The sequence below is a fragment of the Lycium barbarum genome, chromosome 11, assembly GCF_019175385.1.
Source record: "Lycium barbarum isolate Lr01 chromosome 11, ASM1917538v2, whole genome shotgun sequence".
Classification (NCBI taxonomy): domain Eukaryota; kingdom Viridiplantae; phylum Streptophyta; class Magnoliopsida; order Solanales; family Solanaceae; genus Lycium; species Lycium barbarum.
Window position 1 is genome coordinate 106,470,931 of NC_083347.1, and position 15,672 is coordinate 106,486,602.

A 15,672-nucleotide genomic window follows, 5' to 3' on the forward strand; every position below is an offset into this window, starting at 1 on the left:
AATACACTAATAGAATGTAAAGAACTTACCCAAACACAACTTTCCCCAATTTCTGCAACAATGATTTGAAGATGAAGAATCATGAAGGAAGGTATCAGAGAAGAAAAAGGAAAGGATTAGAAGTTGAATACGCTTCAAAATCTTTGAAAATAGGAAGTTATTACGAACAAAAATACACTAATAGAATGTAAAAACCTATCCAAATACAACTTCCCCAATTTTCGCAACAACGGTTAGAAGATAATGAAACGTGAAGGAAGGTAGTGGAGAAAAAAAAGGCAAGGATTAATGTTGCTGGAGAGAGAATCTGACGAATTTAATTGACTAACAGTTAAACGTGGGATTTGGGGATATGGGGGAGGGTTTTACGTGTGTATTTGGCCTCAGTAACTAAAAGTTACTGATATAGCTATGTGTGGTAAATATAAAAAGTATTTTAGTTACTATTTATAATTAAATTAAAGGGTAGTTATTATTAATAAATATGTCTTAAGAGATTGCAAAACCCGATTTTCTTAAGTGTGAAAATAAATAAGGACTCCTAAATGTGATGCTATTTTGGCCTAAAGCAGGCCCCAATAAATGGATATTTACGGATAAGATATACTCATTTTAAATGTAAAAACGCCCTTATAACGTATAAAATCAATTCGTAATACAAAATTCCTGATAAGACTGAACGTACCAATACGGACTAACCGAGCCAAGTATATGAGTATAATATGGACTTAATTTGTAAACCAAGACTTTTTCTGTACACTTTCTTTTATAAACATATATATATATATATATATATATATATATATATATATATATATAATATATATATATATTCCTTATACATAAAAGGAGACTATTTATACACGGATGTTATAAATCCGGAACTACTATACCTTATATATAAAGGGAATATATTCAATTTTTTTCAAAACATATAATATGCAATTTATTGATGACAGTTCCAACACAAAATGAGCAGTTTAAGCAAATACCCATACACTGGAATTCGAAGGTCAACCGTATAGTATGAATCCTTAATACTGGGGTGCCTAACACCTTCCCCAGGGGATCATCAGAACCCTTATCTAGAACTCTGAATTACGAAGATTTTTTCACAGTATTTGAATAAACTCTTCAAAACTAGTTTTTCTAATTTCCTAAAAATTAAGTGGCGACTCTTTTTCAAAAATAAAGTCCGAAAGAGCACCAACGAGTTCGTAGTAGCCTTTTATGCCTTAACACCGCGTGAAAAGCAAACCGTTACAATTATTTATCTATTAATTTTCTTGCATATTCACGTATACAATACAGTCGAAACTTCACATTCTGAACATTATCTTTTTTTCTTTCTTGAATACTAGCAGAGATGATATTGAGAAAGCGAAAAAAGGTAAAGCACATGAGTTAGGGTAATACTTTCAATTATGTTGAGCAAAGAGTGATAAAATTTCTATTGAAAATCTTAAATTTGAAAGCTCTGCTCAAGATTCAAAAGTGGTTTGCTTATAAGTTCTAAGTTTTTTTAATCAGTGATAGGTTTTAAAATTATTTTTATTCTTTTGTGTTTCGAAGATTATTTACATGGAAATTATAGTGTCTGAAGGCAAAGTTTTAAAATTTAAAAATAGAATTAAGGAAATAATTTTTTTTTTTCAAAAAAAAAAAAAAAGATTGGCATGCAAAATCATATGTAAATATTTGTATCATATTTTTATTTAAAATCAAATCCTATATTTATAACCACATATTTTGAGAATTCTTTTCTATTACTCCCTACATCTCCAAAGGATTGAGATTCAGAGTACACGTAGTGAACAAATTATATTTTCATTGCAGATATGTTAATATAATTTCTGTGTATTACACATACATATTTAGAATATGCATGAAAATGAAAAATAATTACATTATTAATAGCTTAAAATTTTTAAGAATACCCCAAAAAACTTATAATTGTAAAAGAGTCCAGTTAACTTCTCAAATAATAATAAACTGACAATATTTTTTGTAAATTTACTAATGATTTTAATAACTGTGTAAAGCACGGAAAAGTATACTAGTTTAGGATAATTTTGAGACGTTGCATATTCATCTTTCATTAAAGAGTTGCAATTAAATGGGTATTAGTCGTCTTTAACAATGCTAATTGTAGTGAAGTAAATATTGATTATAGAGATAAGTGAGGTGATTGTTGGACTTCTTAAGATACATATAAATTAAAAAAAAAAAGGTCAAACGCAGAAGATTAAGGTAAAGATAAAAATTAATTATGGCATTAGAGAGTCCACATCACCTCCCTCACGGGGGGCAGACCGACGTACACAAGTTTGGGTGTTGGAGCACCCATTGTTTATCAGTGAGTCTTTAGATTTATATAGACTAGTGAATTAACCCGCGCTTCGCGCGGTCATAAGACCTTAAATTTGTAAATAATTTGTTTAATTATCTGAATACTAAAATGGAGTATAATTTTCGCAACCTTAAGTTGTCATTAATTTGTCTTTCAAAAGTTTTTTTTTTTTTTTTTTTAAAAAGCTTTTAATTTTAGTCTGTATGTATCTTGAATTTGAAAAATTATAGCCACTAAATTACATGTCCATTCACATTTCAAGTGAAACAAAATTACAAAGACCACAGAACTTCAAGACTAATCCATTGTAACGTAAAGCCAATAGTATTGATCCCTTCACAATCTGCCTCAAAATTACCAATCAATTCCGCTAAATAGTATTCTCCAACCATAACTTGATATGATAAATAGTTAACAAACGATCACAACAAATTTTCAGTTAAACTTTAACATAAACCCATATACTAAAAGTAAGAAAAATTTACTCAAAGAAATTACTATCTCAATCTTTTCTCTTTATAATTTTTCGTTTTACTATATGCTTTTGGTCTTTATAATTGCGCATATTGAGAATTGTGTTTGGTTGACAATTATATTGTTAGGTGTAAAAATAAAGATAAATCTTTTAAAATGATCGAAAAACAGTTTAATATTTTGTGAATGACCGCCTGAATAACCTTCCACGAATGCAATATAATTTTATTGATCGCGAAAGTAATTATCAAGTAGAGCACCGACCGAAAAATATAAGAAGATGAAATACTTAAATAGAGGCGTAAGTGTGAAATTTCAATTATTGCGGAAGATTTCAATCTTCCTCAACAAAAGAAATATAAGATTTAAATTGAAATATAAAATCAAGAAATAATTACATATAGTTCTTGTTTGCTAAAAAAATAGTATTAGAGAGTCTAAATTAGTAGAGCAATTAGATAAAACTAATGCAAGATTCTTTTTTTTTTTTTTTTTTTTTTGGGTTTCTCAAGTTGAAATAGCTTTGGAACAAAATACACGTCAAGCTTCCTCCACTCTAAATCAATATTTTTATCTTCAAGATTTCTCCAAGACAATATTTTTCTTCAAATCTTTACACCATAAGGTGACTCTCCTATTTTAAAAATTATAACTTAAAACACTTCTTTTCAGCAAAAGTTCATCCTTTTATCTACAACAAACAGGAAATATAAGTAAATTTATTTACATCAACGAAATTATGCGGCTTCTTTCCAATTTCTCAATAAATGCCAAGCAAACCATCATTTCTGGTTAAGAAGTTACGTTTTGACTCTATTTCAAATTATTTCAGTTTCAAAATAGTTGTCAAAATTATATTGTATCAATTTTAAACAGATCTAATCATATTCCTGAACGAATCTAATAAAAAAGTTGTGCATTGTAAAAGAAATAAAACAAATTAATAGGAATGGAGAAAAGTTTATGAATTTTAGAAAGTGCATATAATTACTTCCGAAGTAATGCAACCAAAGTTGAGAGAGATATCATCGAGTATACCAGACTCTCGATGCAGATGACATGGCACGAGTCATCAAAACTTAGTAAATACGTACGGAGTAAGAAATTGTGTGACAAAAAAGTATCTTTTCAATTCAAACATTGACAAACCTTTGCCCCTAAAGAAATTGGTACATGTAAGATCAACCAAGATAAAAATCTACTAACACATAAAACTCACTAAACAAATTGTTACAATGCAAAGTAAAAAACAAAAAATACAGTGAACCTCATGCTGGAGAATTTCTAACTATTGGAGCTAAAATAGATGAATCATACTCCATATTGAATAGCTTGGCAGTATGAGGCATAGGTTAGTTCTTGTCTTTTTATCTCCTATATATCTTTGGCACAATCATACCCATTAATATAAAATTAATTAAAGGGAAGGGAGAAAACCTTAACGTTTTTGTCTTTTTGATAACCTACCCTCAGCACATTACTACACAATAATAAAATTAATTCGAGGGAGGAGAATAACCACAATGTTTAGGGAATCTAAAAGAGACCTCTAAGATTTTTACTATAAACGTATTTTCTTTAATGCAAATATAGGTATCAAGATGTAAGATATTTATAATACCAAAAACTAAAAGCAAGCATATTGTGATGAAAATTAAATTTCAAACTTATAAAGAAAAAACATTATACATATAAAATTAAACAGAAAACAAATTCAAATAACCTTCAAGAGATTAGATAATCTCATGTGATTACCTTTGTGAAGCTAACGTCTAAATGATTGGCATAAAGAGAAAACGCTAAATGCAGAAATGCTTACAAGAATGTTGGAAAACTGATCAGTCTTGATCTTTATTTATAGTCTGGATATTTGGATTAATAAACCACTCATTTACATGTTTTTTAAAGCACCCATAATGCTTACAAGAAAGTTGAAAAACCGATATTGCTTTGGTCTTTATTTGTAGTATGGATATTATATAGCCTATCTTCAAAACTTAATAACTTTTCATCTCCGTAACTTCTCCATAACTTCTTATTTCTTAATATATGAGTTTATTACAATTTAAAGCTTCTGCCGTTTCATTCCACCATAAGCATGTTGTAATGGATATTGAAATAGTGCTCTAAAACAGAAGGAAAAAAAATAGTGCTCTAAATGTGGCTAATTGTTGGATTATTTAATTTTATTAGACCTAATAAGCACATTTCACATAATTAATTAGATAATAAAATTACAACCTTTAATTAGTGATCCCATCAATTGGATAAAATTAGTTACTAATTAAGAAAGTTAAAGGAGTGTCTTTTGAGCTTTTTTTGACATGGCACATAAATGGAAAAAATAGAAAAAAAAGGAAAAAAAAGGAGAAAAAAGATAAATAGCATTCTAGGCCATAGAGAGGTGCCACATCACTTTGTCTATGTCTAGCTTTATATTATATATAGATTGTGTGATATTAAATGATATTATTTTTCCTTGAGCACCGAAATATTAATTGATCTTTTCGTGTATTTTGCTTACACCTCAAACAGAGAGGGTACTAAAAGACCACGTTAGAGATTTTTTTTTTTTTTTTTTTTGTAATAAACTGTAAATATTACCTTATATAATAAAAAAAATCATGCACTTAAAGAGCACCTAATAACCCGACCAACTTCTAAAAAGAGTACGAAGTTTATCAGGCCTCAAGAACTAAATATAAAGAGTCTATATTAGCCATTTACATTTTCTTGCCTTTTTGTATTCTATAAACTCATCCATTCTTTCTTTAACTAGAAATGAATAAAAAAACTCATATTAACATTATGTCCTCTGACAATCTTTGAGTTCCTTGCGTGCCAAATGTAGTATATCACATCCCCATGAATAACAATCATTGTTGCCTTCTTAAAACTGCTCTAATGCGTCTGTTTTATCTTTATGATTTCCATATCTGTTACTTGAATTCCTATCCAGTTGTTCACCTCCTGCTATAATTCAGTAGATCCCACAAACAGATGTTGAGAGTCTTCAGGATTATGTTGCTCACAAAGAACACATGTTGCATTTTCATATAAATTTCTATGCTGAGATCTATATTTAGTCAGCAATTTCCTCTACATGCCAGCCATAAATTGAATTTATTTTTTGGTTGCAACAATTTGTTCCAAACTAAGGTATTTGGATCAAGTGTTAGTACAACCCATTACCATGGTAAGATAACTTCTTGTGACAGAATACTTACAATTTGTTGTTGGGCATATCTAACATCGTTGTAACAGTCTCTCATCACTATTTTAATCCTTTTCATTGTACCGGTTACAATATGTTGGAGGTATGTGGCTCCAAAATTTCCTTTTAACTTTCATATAAATTTCATGTACCCACTTCACCCAAAGTTCCTCCTTTTGGTTCAGTAACATCAAAATCAGCTTGCCAACAAAGACGATATTTTAGAGTCTACAACTTTTGGTACTCAATCCTCCTTGCTTCTTTAGCCTACACATTTTTTTCGTATGCTATTAGAGCAATCTTTCTTTTCTCCTATGAGCTCCCCCATAAGAAACCTCTACACTTTCTGTTAACTTTCTTGAGTACCCTATGAGGTAAGATAAATACTGCATCCCAGAAATTATTCAATGAGAATAGAATAGACTCAGTGACCTGTAATTTTCCAACATAAGACAAATATTTCGTTGATTTAGCTTTGATATTTTCTCAATGATCTTTATATACAATTGATAACAATCTATCTTATTCGACTTTTTAGGAGATAATGGCAGCAGGGAAATTTCCAACAAAGAACTATGTGATATCCAACAGCCTGAATCTAGTGTTATTGTCTACTTCTACAACAAAGATGCTAGATTTATCTGTGTTAGCAAGTAGTTCTGTAGTTGCTGAAATATGTTGTAATGCTTTCATAATTCTCCTCACCGTAGCGTCAGTACCTTTGCAAAGTATCATCAAATCATCTGCAATTATGAGATGAGTAACTTTTTGCTCTTTATACATAGAATGGAACTTGAAATCAGGCAATTGGCTCATCTTGTTTGGAAAGGTATTTCATAACTTGGACAAAAAATAAAGATAAGATGGGATCATTCTATATTTACCTTCTCTTTCAAATAACGTTTTGTTTGAATTTCTTGTGCTTATTTAATTTGTTTGTGTGGAAGTGCTGCAGGGACGAACCCCTAACTTGAAAAGTTATAGCTCTCCTCTCCAGTAAGTCGCTGTTCGTAGAGTCCGCCACTATATATATGTGTGTGTCTGTACACAATTAATGTAATATGATCAATTTCAATTGGTTCTACATTACTACTAATACATGTTTGTTGATAGCTATAACTCCACTAATAATTTACAGTGATCAGGTGACATTAGATTTTAAAGAAATTTTAAGGATATTCTCGTTTTTTTTTTCCTCCAACCAAACACCTTTAAAGAAAAGTTTCCAATTTTTGAAAAATCTAAAAAAAAGCACTCCCCGATCAAATTTTGAAGGAAAAAAACAGGAAAGATATTCAATGATATTTGGTTAAAATGTTTAATAGTAATTTTTTGGTCACTTAGTTATTACTAGTAAATTCTGATTTGAGTCTCTGTAATATCTAACTGAGCACATTAAATATTTAACTAATCAAATTATGCAAATTTGATCCTTTTGCGTGTGGATATTTACAAATTCACCATAAGAAATAACTATTCCATCACTTAATCACTCATGTTTTATATTAAATTTGCAATGTCATTTCATATCTTTACAATAATATAATTCTATATATAGTCAAATACAACTTATTTTCTACATGAAGAGACAAAAAAGAGACATTTTAATTATTTGAAGCTTAAATATATAAAGTCATATGTCACAAAAATAAAAAAAATAAAAATATACCAATAACTTCTAAACTTTGGAGACCAAAATGCTACTACTCCCTCCGTCCCAATTTATATGATACTCTTTCCTTTTTGGTCAGTCCGAAAAAGAATGATACCTTTCAATATTTAGTAACAATTTAATTTTAAACTTTACATTTTAATAAAATGCTTTGTAGCCACACAGATAGCTATGACTTATTTTGAACCGCAAATTTCATAAATCATTCTTTTATTATTAAACTCAGTGCCCAAGTCAAACACCTTCATATAGATTGGGATGGAGGGAATATTATACTCACTCCGGTTCAAAATGATTGTCCACTTAGCTTTTTTCACACCCCTTAAGAAAACACTATCTTTTATAAGAAAAAACTAACTCCTAAAAAAATAGGTATTTTTATTAAACTACCTTAATTAATAAGACTTTTGCTTATTTATTGCCTTTAAGTAAACACATAAAAATTTGAAAAAAATAAAGTAAATTTATTCTTCATTATGTAAGTGAACACTTATTTTGAACCAAAACAAAATAAAAAGACTAAATGAACTCTTTTTTTTTTTGTATCGAAGCGAGTATATACCCCTGTACTTTGTTTTATTAGCTAACTTCTTGATTAATTTTTTCGAAATCGGGTAATTTAACAACATAGGTAATAGAGGATAAAATTAGCTAATAAAACAAAGTAGAAAGGTATTGTTGACCTTTTACTCAAAAACAAAAAGAAAAAAAAAAGTCAATTGTTATCCCAAAAAGACCACACGTTGAAGCGCCCATATTTCAAATTCAAATTACCCCATTCAACGTCTTCATTCATCTCTCTCACAAGAGAAAAAAAAAACACCATTAACAAGAAAGCGAAATCCCACTGGAAAAAAAAACACTTCTTTTCTCTGAAAACCATCAAATCTTCCAAGAAAGCTATTTCTCAAACAGCAACAAACAAAAGGGGTTTACTTATAGTATTTGTTATTTCTTCTTGAAAATTGGTTAATCTTTACCACAAATAATTATTCAATGGAGAAAAGACTTCGTTCATCCCTCAAATCCTCAGCCCAACAATTCCTCAATTCAACCTTAAACTTACCCTTCAAACAAATCAAACCCTCTCTCAAAGCCCTAATCCATCAAGCCCTAAACCCTAATTCTTCATCAGATCTCACGTCTACCCTCCCTTTAGCCCTCCACAACTCCATCACACAATCGATACGTAAATACCAAGCCGTAACAAACCCTAACCCTAACTCACAAAACGACGTCGTACAAAACGACGTCGTTTTGTCATTATCTCCTCAAACCCCGCCAACGAAGCGACTACGTAGATCTGGGAGAAACAAGAAGAATAATGATGAAAATGAAAGCGAAGACGCGAAGGAATTAGTCGTTGAGGGTCTTCGCGTATATGTTTATATATCGTTTTTATGTGTTACACATCCGAAAAGGGTGTTTAGGGATGTTGATTTATTGCCTGGGGTTAGGGAATTACATGATAATTTGATATTATTCGAGTGTGATTGTGTTTTGTTAAGTGAAATTGCTAATTTATGTGAGGAATGGTGGAAGGAAGGGTATTATGGGAAAGAAACGTTGATTTCGCAAGCGTTGCCGTTTTTGTTGTCGAGGGCGTTGACGTTGAAGAAGAAAGTGGATGTTCATAGGGTTTATGTGTTGAGAGAGGCGTTCGCGTTGTTGGATTTTGAGGATGAGAGTATTGAGGATTTGAAGCATTTGATAATGCGTTGCGTGATTTCGCCTTTGTTTTTGAAGACGGAGGATGGGAGGAAATTTGTTGCGTTTACGTTTGGTTTGAGCGTGCAGGTTTTGAAAGAGGCGTTGGCTATGCTTAAATCGCAGATTCCATTTGGGCGTAAGTCGATATTGGAGGCGTTCGGGGAGATTGTTTTTCGGGCGTGGAAGGTGGCCGAAGGGGTGGCGAAAGATGAGATTGAGAACGGATTCTTGCAGGGGATGATTGATAGTTGTATACATGCGGGTTCATCGGTACTAGCTGTGTCGACTAGAAGGGTTTTAGGGGGTTTTATTAATCAGAGAACTACAGAGGGGGTTGAGAAGCTCATTTTTCGTCTTGCTGAGCCTGTCATTTTCCGGTCCTTGCAGGTATGACAGACTACTCCAAGAGCACTCATCCATAAACCGGTTACTGGTACAAATAATATAAAGAAATGTAACAAACGTTTATAATTGGGTATAGCTTTACTCCTTATTTCAAGTTTCAGGAATTGTGTAACCGTCTAATCTCTGGTCTCACTTTCTATGACACCCTTCCACTTCTTGTACATCTTACTCAACTATTAACTTATCTTGATTTTCCTAGATTTCTACCTGAAGAGTTTTCGTCATTCAGATATAAAGTGTTGTGCATCATTCATTCACAAGTTTCATTGCTAAAAACATGGAACTGTCTGCATTTCTAATTTGAATAGTGGGATTGATGAGCTCAATCTACAATTTCACCGTCTTGTTTTCCAAAGAAATGTCATTTCAAGGATTTCAAAGTATATACTTTGTTTATTGTTTGGCCTCTAGGATTCTGGAAGTCACTTGGGTATACTTTTTCTCCGTTTTTTCAAGTATCAGGAATTTGTAGTAACTGTCTAACTTTGGTCTCACTTTCTATGACACCCTTCCACTTCTTGAATATCTTACTCAACTAATCTTTATTTTCCTAGATTTCTACTTGAAAAGTTTTCTCCATTCAGATATAAAGTGTCATGCATAATTCATTCACAAGTTTCATTGGGGTTGAGTTCAATAAATAGAGAACTTTACTAAAAGCATGGAAGTTTCTGCATTTCTAATTCTAATAGTGGATTGATGAGCTCAATCTACAATTTCCGTCTTGTTTTTCCAAATAATTGTCATTTCAAGGATTTCAAACTGCATACTTTGTGTTTTTGTTTGGCCTCTAGGATTTTGAAATTCACTTGAAATTTAGTTCAATAATCTCAAAAGAAGCTACCGCTGATGCTGCTTTTTATTAGGTTCTTCTCCAATATGCTAATTCTTTGATTCTTACTGTATCTTGAGCATTAGTAATAGCATGAAGTCTTATGCCTACTAATAATTGTGACTTATAACACCGCTGCTTTTCTGGTAGGCTGCAAACTCAAATGTCCGACAAAATTCATTGCACTTATTGCTAGATCTATTCCCTCTTGAAGATCCTGATGCGACAAAGGAGGCGAAAGACACACTTCTTGATAAACAATTCTTTCTACTGGACAAGTTACTTGTGGATGAGTGCCCCGATGTGCGGGTTGTAGCAGTTGAAGGTTGTTGCCGCATTCTTCATTTGTTTTGGGAAATTATCCCTTCACCAACAATCACAAAAACTCTTACCAAAATCTTCGAACATATGATACATGACTCATGCCCTGAAGTCAGGTTGTCAACAGTAAATGCTGTGATATACCTACTTGGAAACCCCCATTCTCACGACATCCTTAAAGTGCTATTACCAAGAATGGGTCATTTGATTAATGATATTTCTCCTCCAGTTCGTGCTGCAGTTGTAGATCTCCTTCTCGCTTTAACGGATTTAAGAAAATTTCAGTTTCACAAGGTATGGTCTGAGCTGTATAACCTAATTAAAACATACACAAGCCTGGATAATTGAGGTTTTCCGCTTAAGTTAATTCTACATTTTCTTATGCAGGTTGTGCATATAGACCTGTTGTTGTCTACACTTGCAAATGACCAACCAATGATTGGTCAGAAAATCACTAAGCTTCTCCTTCCTTCATACTTCCCCTCAAAAGTAAACCTGAAAGAAGCATGCAATCGCTGTGTCACACTTATGAAAAGGTCTCCGTTGGCTGGTGCAAGGTTCTGTGAATTTGCCGTATCAGAAGGAACCTCGCTGCAGTCATGGATGGAGCTCTTAAAAATTCTCATCAGTTTGATTGTATCGCCTGGAAAGTTGGAGGCGGAGCAAATTGATGGTTCAATTATTGCAGCCTCCCACCTCTGTATCTATCTTGTGCATGACGAGTCTTATCAGACTAAACTTAAAGAGGAATTGTCTGGTGAAAAACTGAAGCATTTGTTTGCTGTTGCAACCTCAGCATGTGCCCAGGCCTCTGTCTGTAACATTATTTCAAGTGTCTGTCCAGATGCAGTGGATGACCTTTTCGATGAATGCATGACCTTGGTAACAAATTGTGGAGGTTTATCCAATTCTTTAGAAAAGCAAGATGAGGTGAGGTCTGTCCACAAGATGATGGTATCTTGCAATTGGTTGGATGAGATGTTTGAAAATCTAGCTAGGCTTCTGCAAAGAACTGCTTCCCAATGCCACAAGAGATTTGGAACAGAACTGGTAAAATTCAGTGTTCCATCAGCTAAACGGGGAAATACTAAGTCCTCCATCAAGCTCTCCTCTAAATCAAAGCAGGCGAAGGAGAAAAAGATGTCCAATAAGGTTAAATGTAGCTTCAAGGAAGAGTACGAAATCACTGTAGGGGTGGCTTGGCAGATAAAGGACCTCCTTTTATCTGAAAGTACAAGGAATGCTATTCTACAGAGCGGAAGCTTAGAAACTATATTCCTTTCTTTGAAGGCTATCTCTGAAGTTAGCATTTTACAATGTACACAATGTGAATATATGAGCGTGTCCCCAATTTTGGCATACACAGCTCTTGCTCTTCATAGGTCTTTTAAGGACAACAGCTTAGGTGGAGACAAAAATGTCAATAAGAGGAAGCGTAGAATGGAATCTGCAAATGGAACATCGGAGGTCAGTGGTGTTTTTCTATTGCTCTCTGCTTCAATGAAACTTTCAATACATATGGTTCAAGAGATTAAAACCAGTTTTTGCTCTTTTTTTGAGTTAGTCTTTTATTTAGAACAGAGTTCTGTGTTCTGTGCGTCATCGGGTATCGAAGGAGTTCAAATAATTGTTCTGAGCTTAAGGGATAAGGAGGCATCAAGCTTTTGCAGCGAAAATAATAGAGATATTATTTGTTGGTATTCAGATAGATGCAGCAGATCTCAAATTTATGTTTCCGTCAGGATTTCAATTATCTGTTTCCTAATGCAGAAATATTCCTATTTTCTGTTACAGTCTGGTGCTATGGATGAAAAATAACTGTCTTCAATTGATTGGTTTCAACCTTTTAAGTCTTCCACATAAGCCATCTATACAGCGTATAATTAATATTTTCAGAGATATTATTGCTTTAAATAATTGAACCAAAATATCATAGTAGCTTAACTTCATTTATGGAATGCAGTTCACGTTTATGGATGCTGTTTTGTGGTAACACTGTTTTTGAAGTTCCGTTCTTGGTGAAACTCTTTCTGCTTTAGGTTAAATTTTCTTGTTGGTTGATTAGTTGATTGCACACAACATTGAAAAGTTTTCTTGTTCCATATCTTCTGTTCATGAGAAACTATATACTTCGCACTTCTTTACGGGTAGCAGTTCGTTGGTCATATGGTTCACTTTATCTTCCAGGAAACTGCATTGGAAATGACAATTCATCATCTTCTTGGCTGCACAAATAAGCTATTCAGAGCACCATTTAGTGAAATATCTGACCTCACCGGTAAGGGTTAGCTTTTCCTTACCCTCTGGTTTTCCTTTTGAGATGCTCTTTAAAATAGAGTTTTTCTTTTCGTGTGCGGAGCTTAGACTGATGAACAAATCATATGATGTTATTGGTTTTCAAATACTTTTCTTGTGATCTATCAATAATGGTGCTTGTTAGTTGTCAAAGCTGCTATTGGAGCTTGATTATTACGATATGTATCTGGTGAACTTATTGAAGAATAGATTAGGCTCAGTTTGTGATAAGGAGTTCGAGTTGTCTTGTTTTCTTTAAATAACCTCTATGGTAAGGAAGTTTCGATAGTGCAAAATGTTCATAGTGTTTCCTCTTCCCACTATGATGTTCTTAGTGGGACTAACATTTGAACTCAAAACATTGGCCCTTCGGGATGTTAAAACTCTTAAGTTGCTCCATTAGATCAGAATGTGGCCTTGCTTGAACTTTCTAGTTTGAACCACCTTGTTTGTAGAATTGCTGTATAACATCAAAATTTATATCCTAAGTACAACCCTTTTGGCGGTTTAGTTCTTTCTCCTCTTTTTGGCCAATGCATGAACTGAATGGATCTATTTTTCGACATGTATCCAGGATCTGATTTTAATGAACAACAGAGGATATTAAATAGGGTCAAGATGCTAACTGCAGTGCTGAAGTTCATTGCTGATGCTCATACAATGGATCTTGTCCATAAAAGCCAGGAGGAATGCCTATCCTTCACTCTGCAAAACATAAAATTTGTCATCTCAAGTTTGAGGAGAAGTTCTGATGAGGAGCTGCAATTTACAGAAGACATGTTGAAAGAGATTTATCTTTGTCTGAAGAGTTCCTTCACATATGCAGCCAAGTTGATGAATGTAGTGCTCAAGAGTTTCTCTGAGGCGTCACAACCCTTATGGGGAGCTTTTGACATTGCCAATGAATTGTTAAACCTCTACGTTTCCATTGAAGAATATTTGGGCTATGGATATGCTGTTCGTCTTTTTCCTGCAGTCAAACCATGGGTTCCTGATTTAATTCTGGCATTAGGATCTGTAAACTTGATGAAGCAGAGTAGTTCCTTCAGTCCAAAAGATGATCTTCCATTGTGGGTATCCACATTAGCGAGGACTGAGCTGGCTGAACAACAAGATACAAGTTCTGATGAGGAGCCTGATAGAATTTCTAAGACGGGGGACTTCAAAACATTCAAGAAACTTGTGAACTTAATGGTTCAGCTGTTGAGAGCTAACTATAATGTGCTGGATGCAGTTGGACTGACTTTATTGAACAATTTGCTAGTTGGGCTGAAAAGAAAGAATTTTGGTCTCGTGTTTGGGCTCCTGCATTTTGTGTGTGTTAAGCTAGTCAAACATGACGAAAGAGAGTGGAAGGACCTCACATCAATGTTGACATCCCTCCAGCAAATCTACCCTCAACTTGAGTTAGAAGAAGAATCATGTAATGGTGAGAATGCAAGACAGGAGTTACAGAGTGCAAGGGCATTGATTGAACCCGTTTGGAGATCTTATTTATGTGATGGTGCAAGGAATTCCTTTGAAGAAGAGTAGGTTTCTTTCTCATCTTAACATAATTTGTGGAAACATCTTGCAACCCTGAGACACGGGAGCAGGATAAATGGACAGCAGTGGACACTAGCCAGGCTGATAAAGGGAGAACTTGATAGCTTTTGAACAGCAGTACAGATATTGGTGTTAATCAACTGAATATATGTATATATGTTTTGTATGGATGTATTTAATCGGAATGTGACAACACTAAAGCTATCAGACTCATTGTCTCTGCAAGGAGGAACATACTAACATTGCATTGCACCTCTTAAAGATCGGAGATGCAGGATTCATATTCCACATGAAGGGAGGGAAGATGTGCAGACCAATTATCATGTTGCTAATGGGGGCAGTCATAAAACCAGATGGGCTGTATTTTCTTTCAAGATCCAATGGGGCCTTTGAGCCATTTAATATTCGCTGTTGATGTAGAATTTGCTCATATTAGGAGCTGTTAAAATTTGAGTTTTACTTTTCCAGCATATGAAGGGCAAAAAGAGTAAATGTAATTATTTGGGGAAAAGTCCAAATTCTGCCTATGAGTTGGATGAAATTGTTTAACTATGCCATCCTTAGGAGGTTGCAACAAAAGGTTCTCGTTACCCAAATGTCTTTCCTTTGCCCTTATTTTCACTCAACAAATAGACTACACGTAAACTGTGTTATGTTGGAAAAAAACTATCTTAATCTTCATCATCAATGCTTTAGTTGTTACTGGTCTTATAGTGAGATTGAGGTTGCTTAGTCATCTCATTTTGAATGACAAGCAACCCAAATCCCTTGATTAGAGCAGTAACACCAAAGTGTTTTTCGTTGAAATCGGGTTTAATCAAAAAACTAGTTAGAGATTTGTTTACTAAGGGTTT

The 15,672-nt window shown here is 33.4% G+C and overlaps 1 protein-coding gene across 2 annotated transcripts; it reads left to right on the forward strand.

The window, feature by feature from the left end:
* The first annotated feature begins 8,331 nt into the window (after window positions 1–8,331).
* Window positions 8,332–15,414, forward strand: LOC132617602 (uncharacterized). Of its 2 annotated transcripts, none has more exons than XM_060332642.1 (5): window positions 8,332–9,807; window positions 10,808–11,272; window positions 11,366–12,445; window positions 13,166–13,262; window positions 13,848–15,414. In XM_060332642.1, exons 1-5 carry the CDS (start codon window positions 8,707–8,709, stop codon window positions 14,804–14,806), a joined length of 3,702 nt encoding a protein of 1,233 aa, XP_060188625.1. In that variant the 5' UTR covers window positions 8,332–8,706; the 3' UTR covers window positions 14,807–15,414. The 2 variants fall into 2 exon arrangements, with proteins under 2 accessions (XP_060188625.1, XP_060188626.1); XM_060332643.1 differs by having other exon boundaries at window positions 8,334–9,807; window positions 13,166–13,256.
* The last annotated feature ends 258 nt before the right edge of the window (window positions 15,415–15,672 follow it).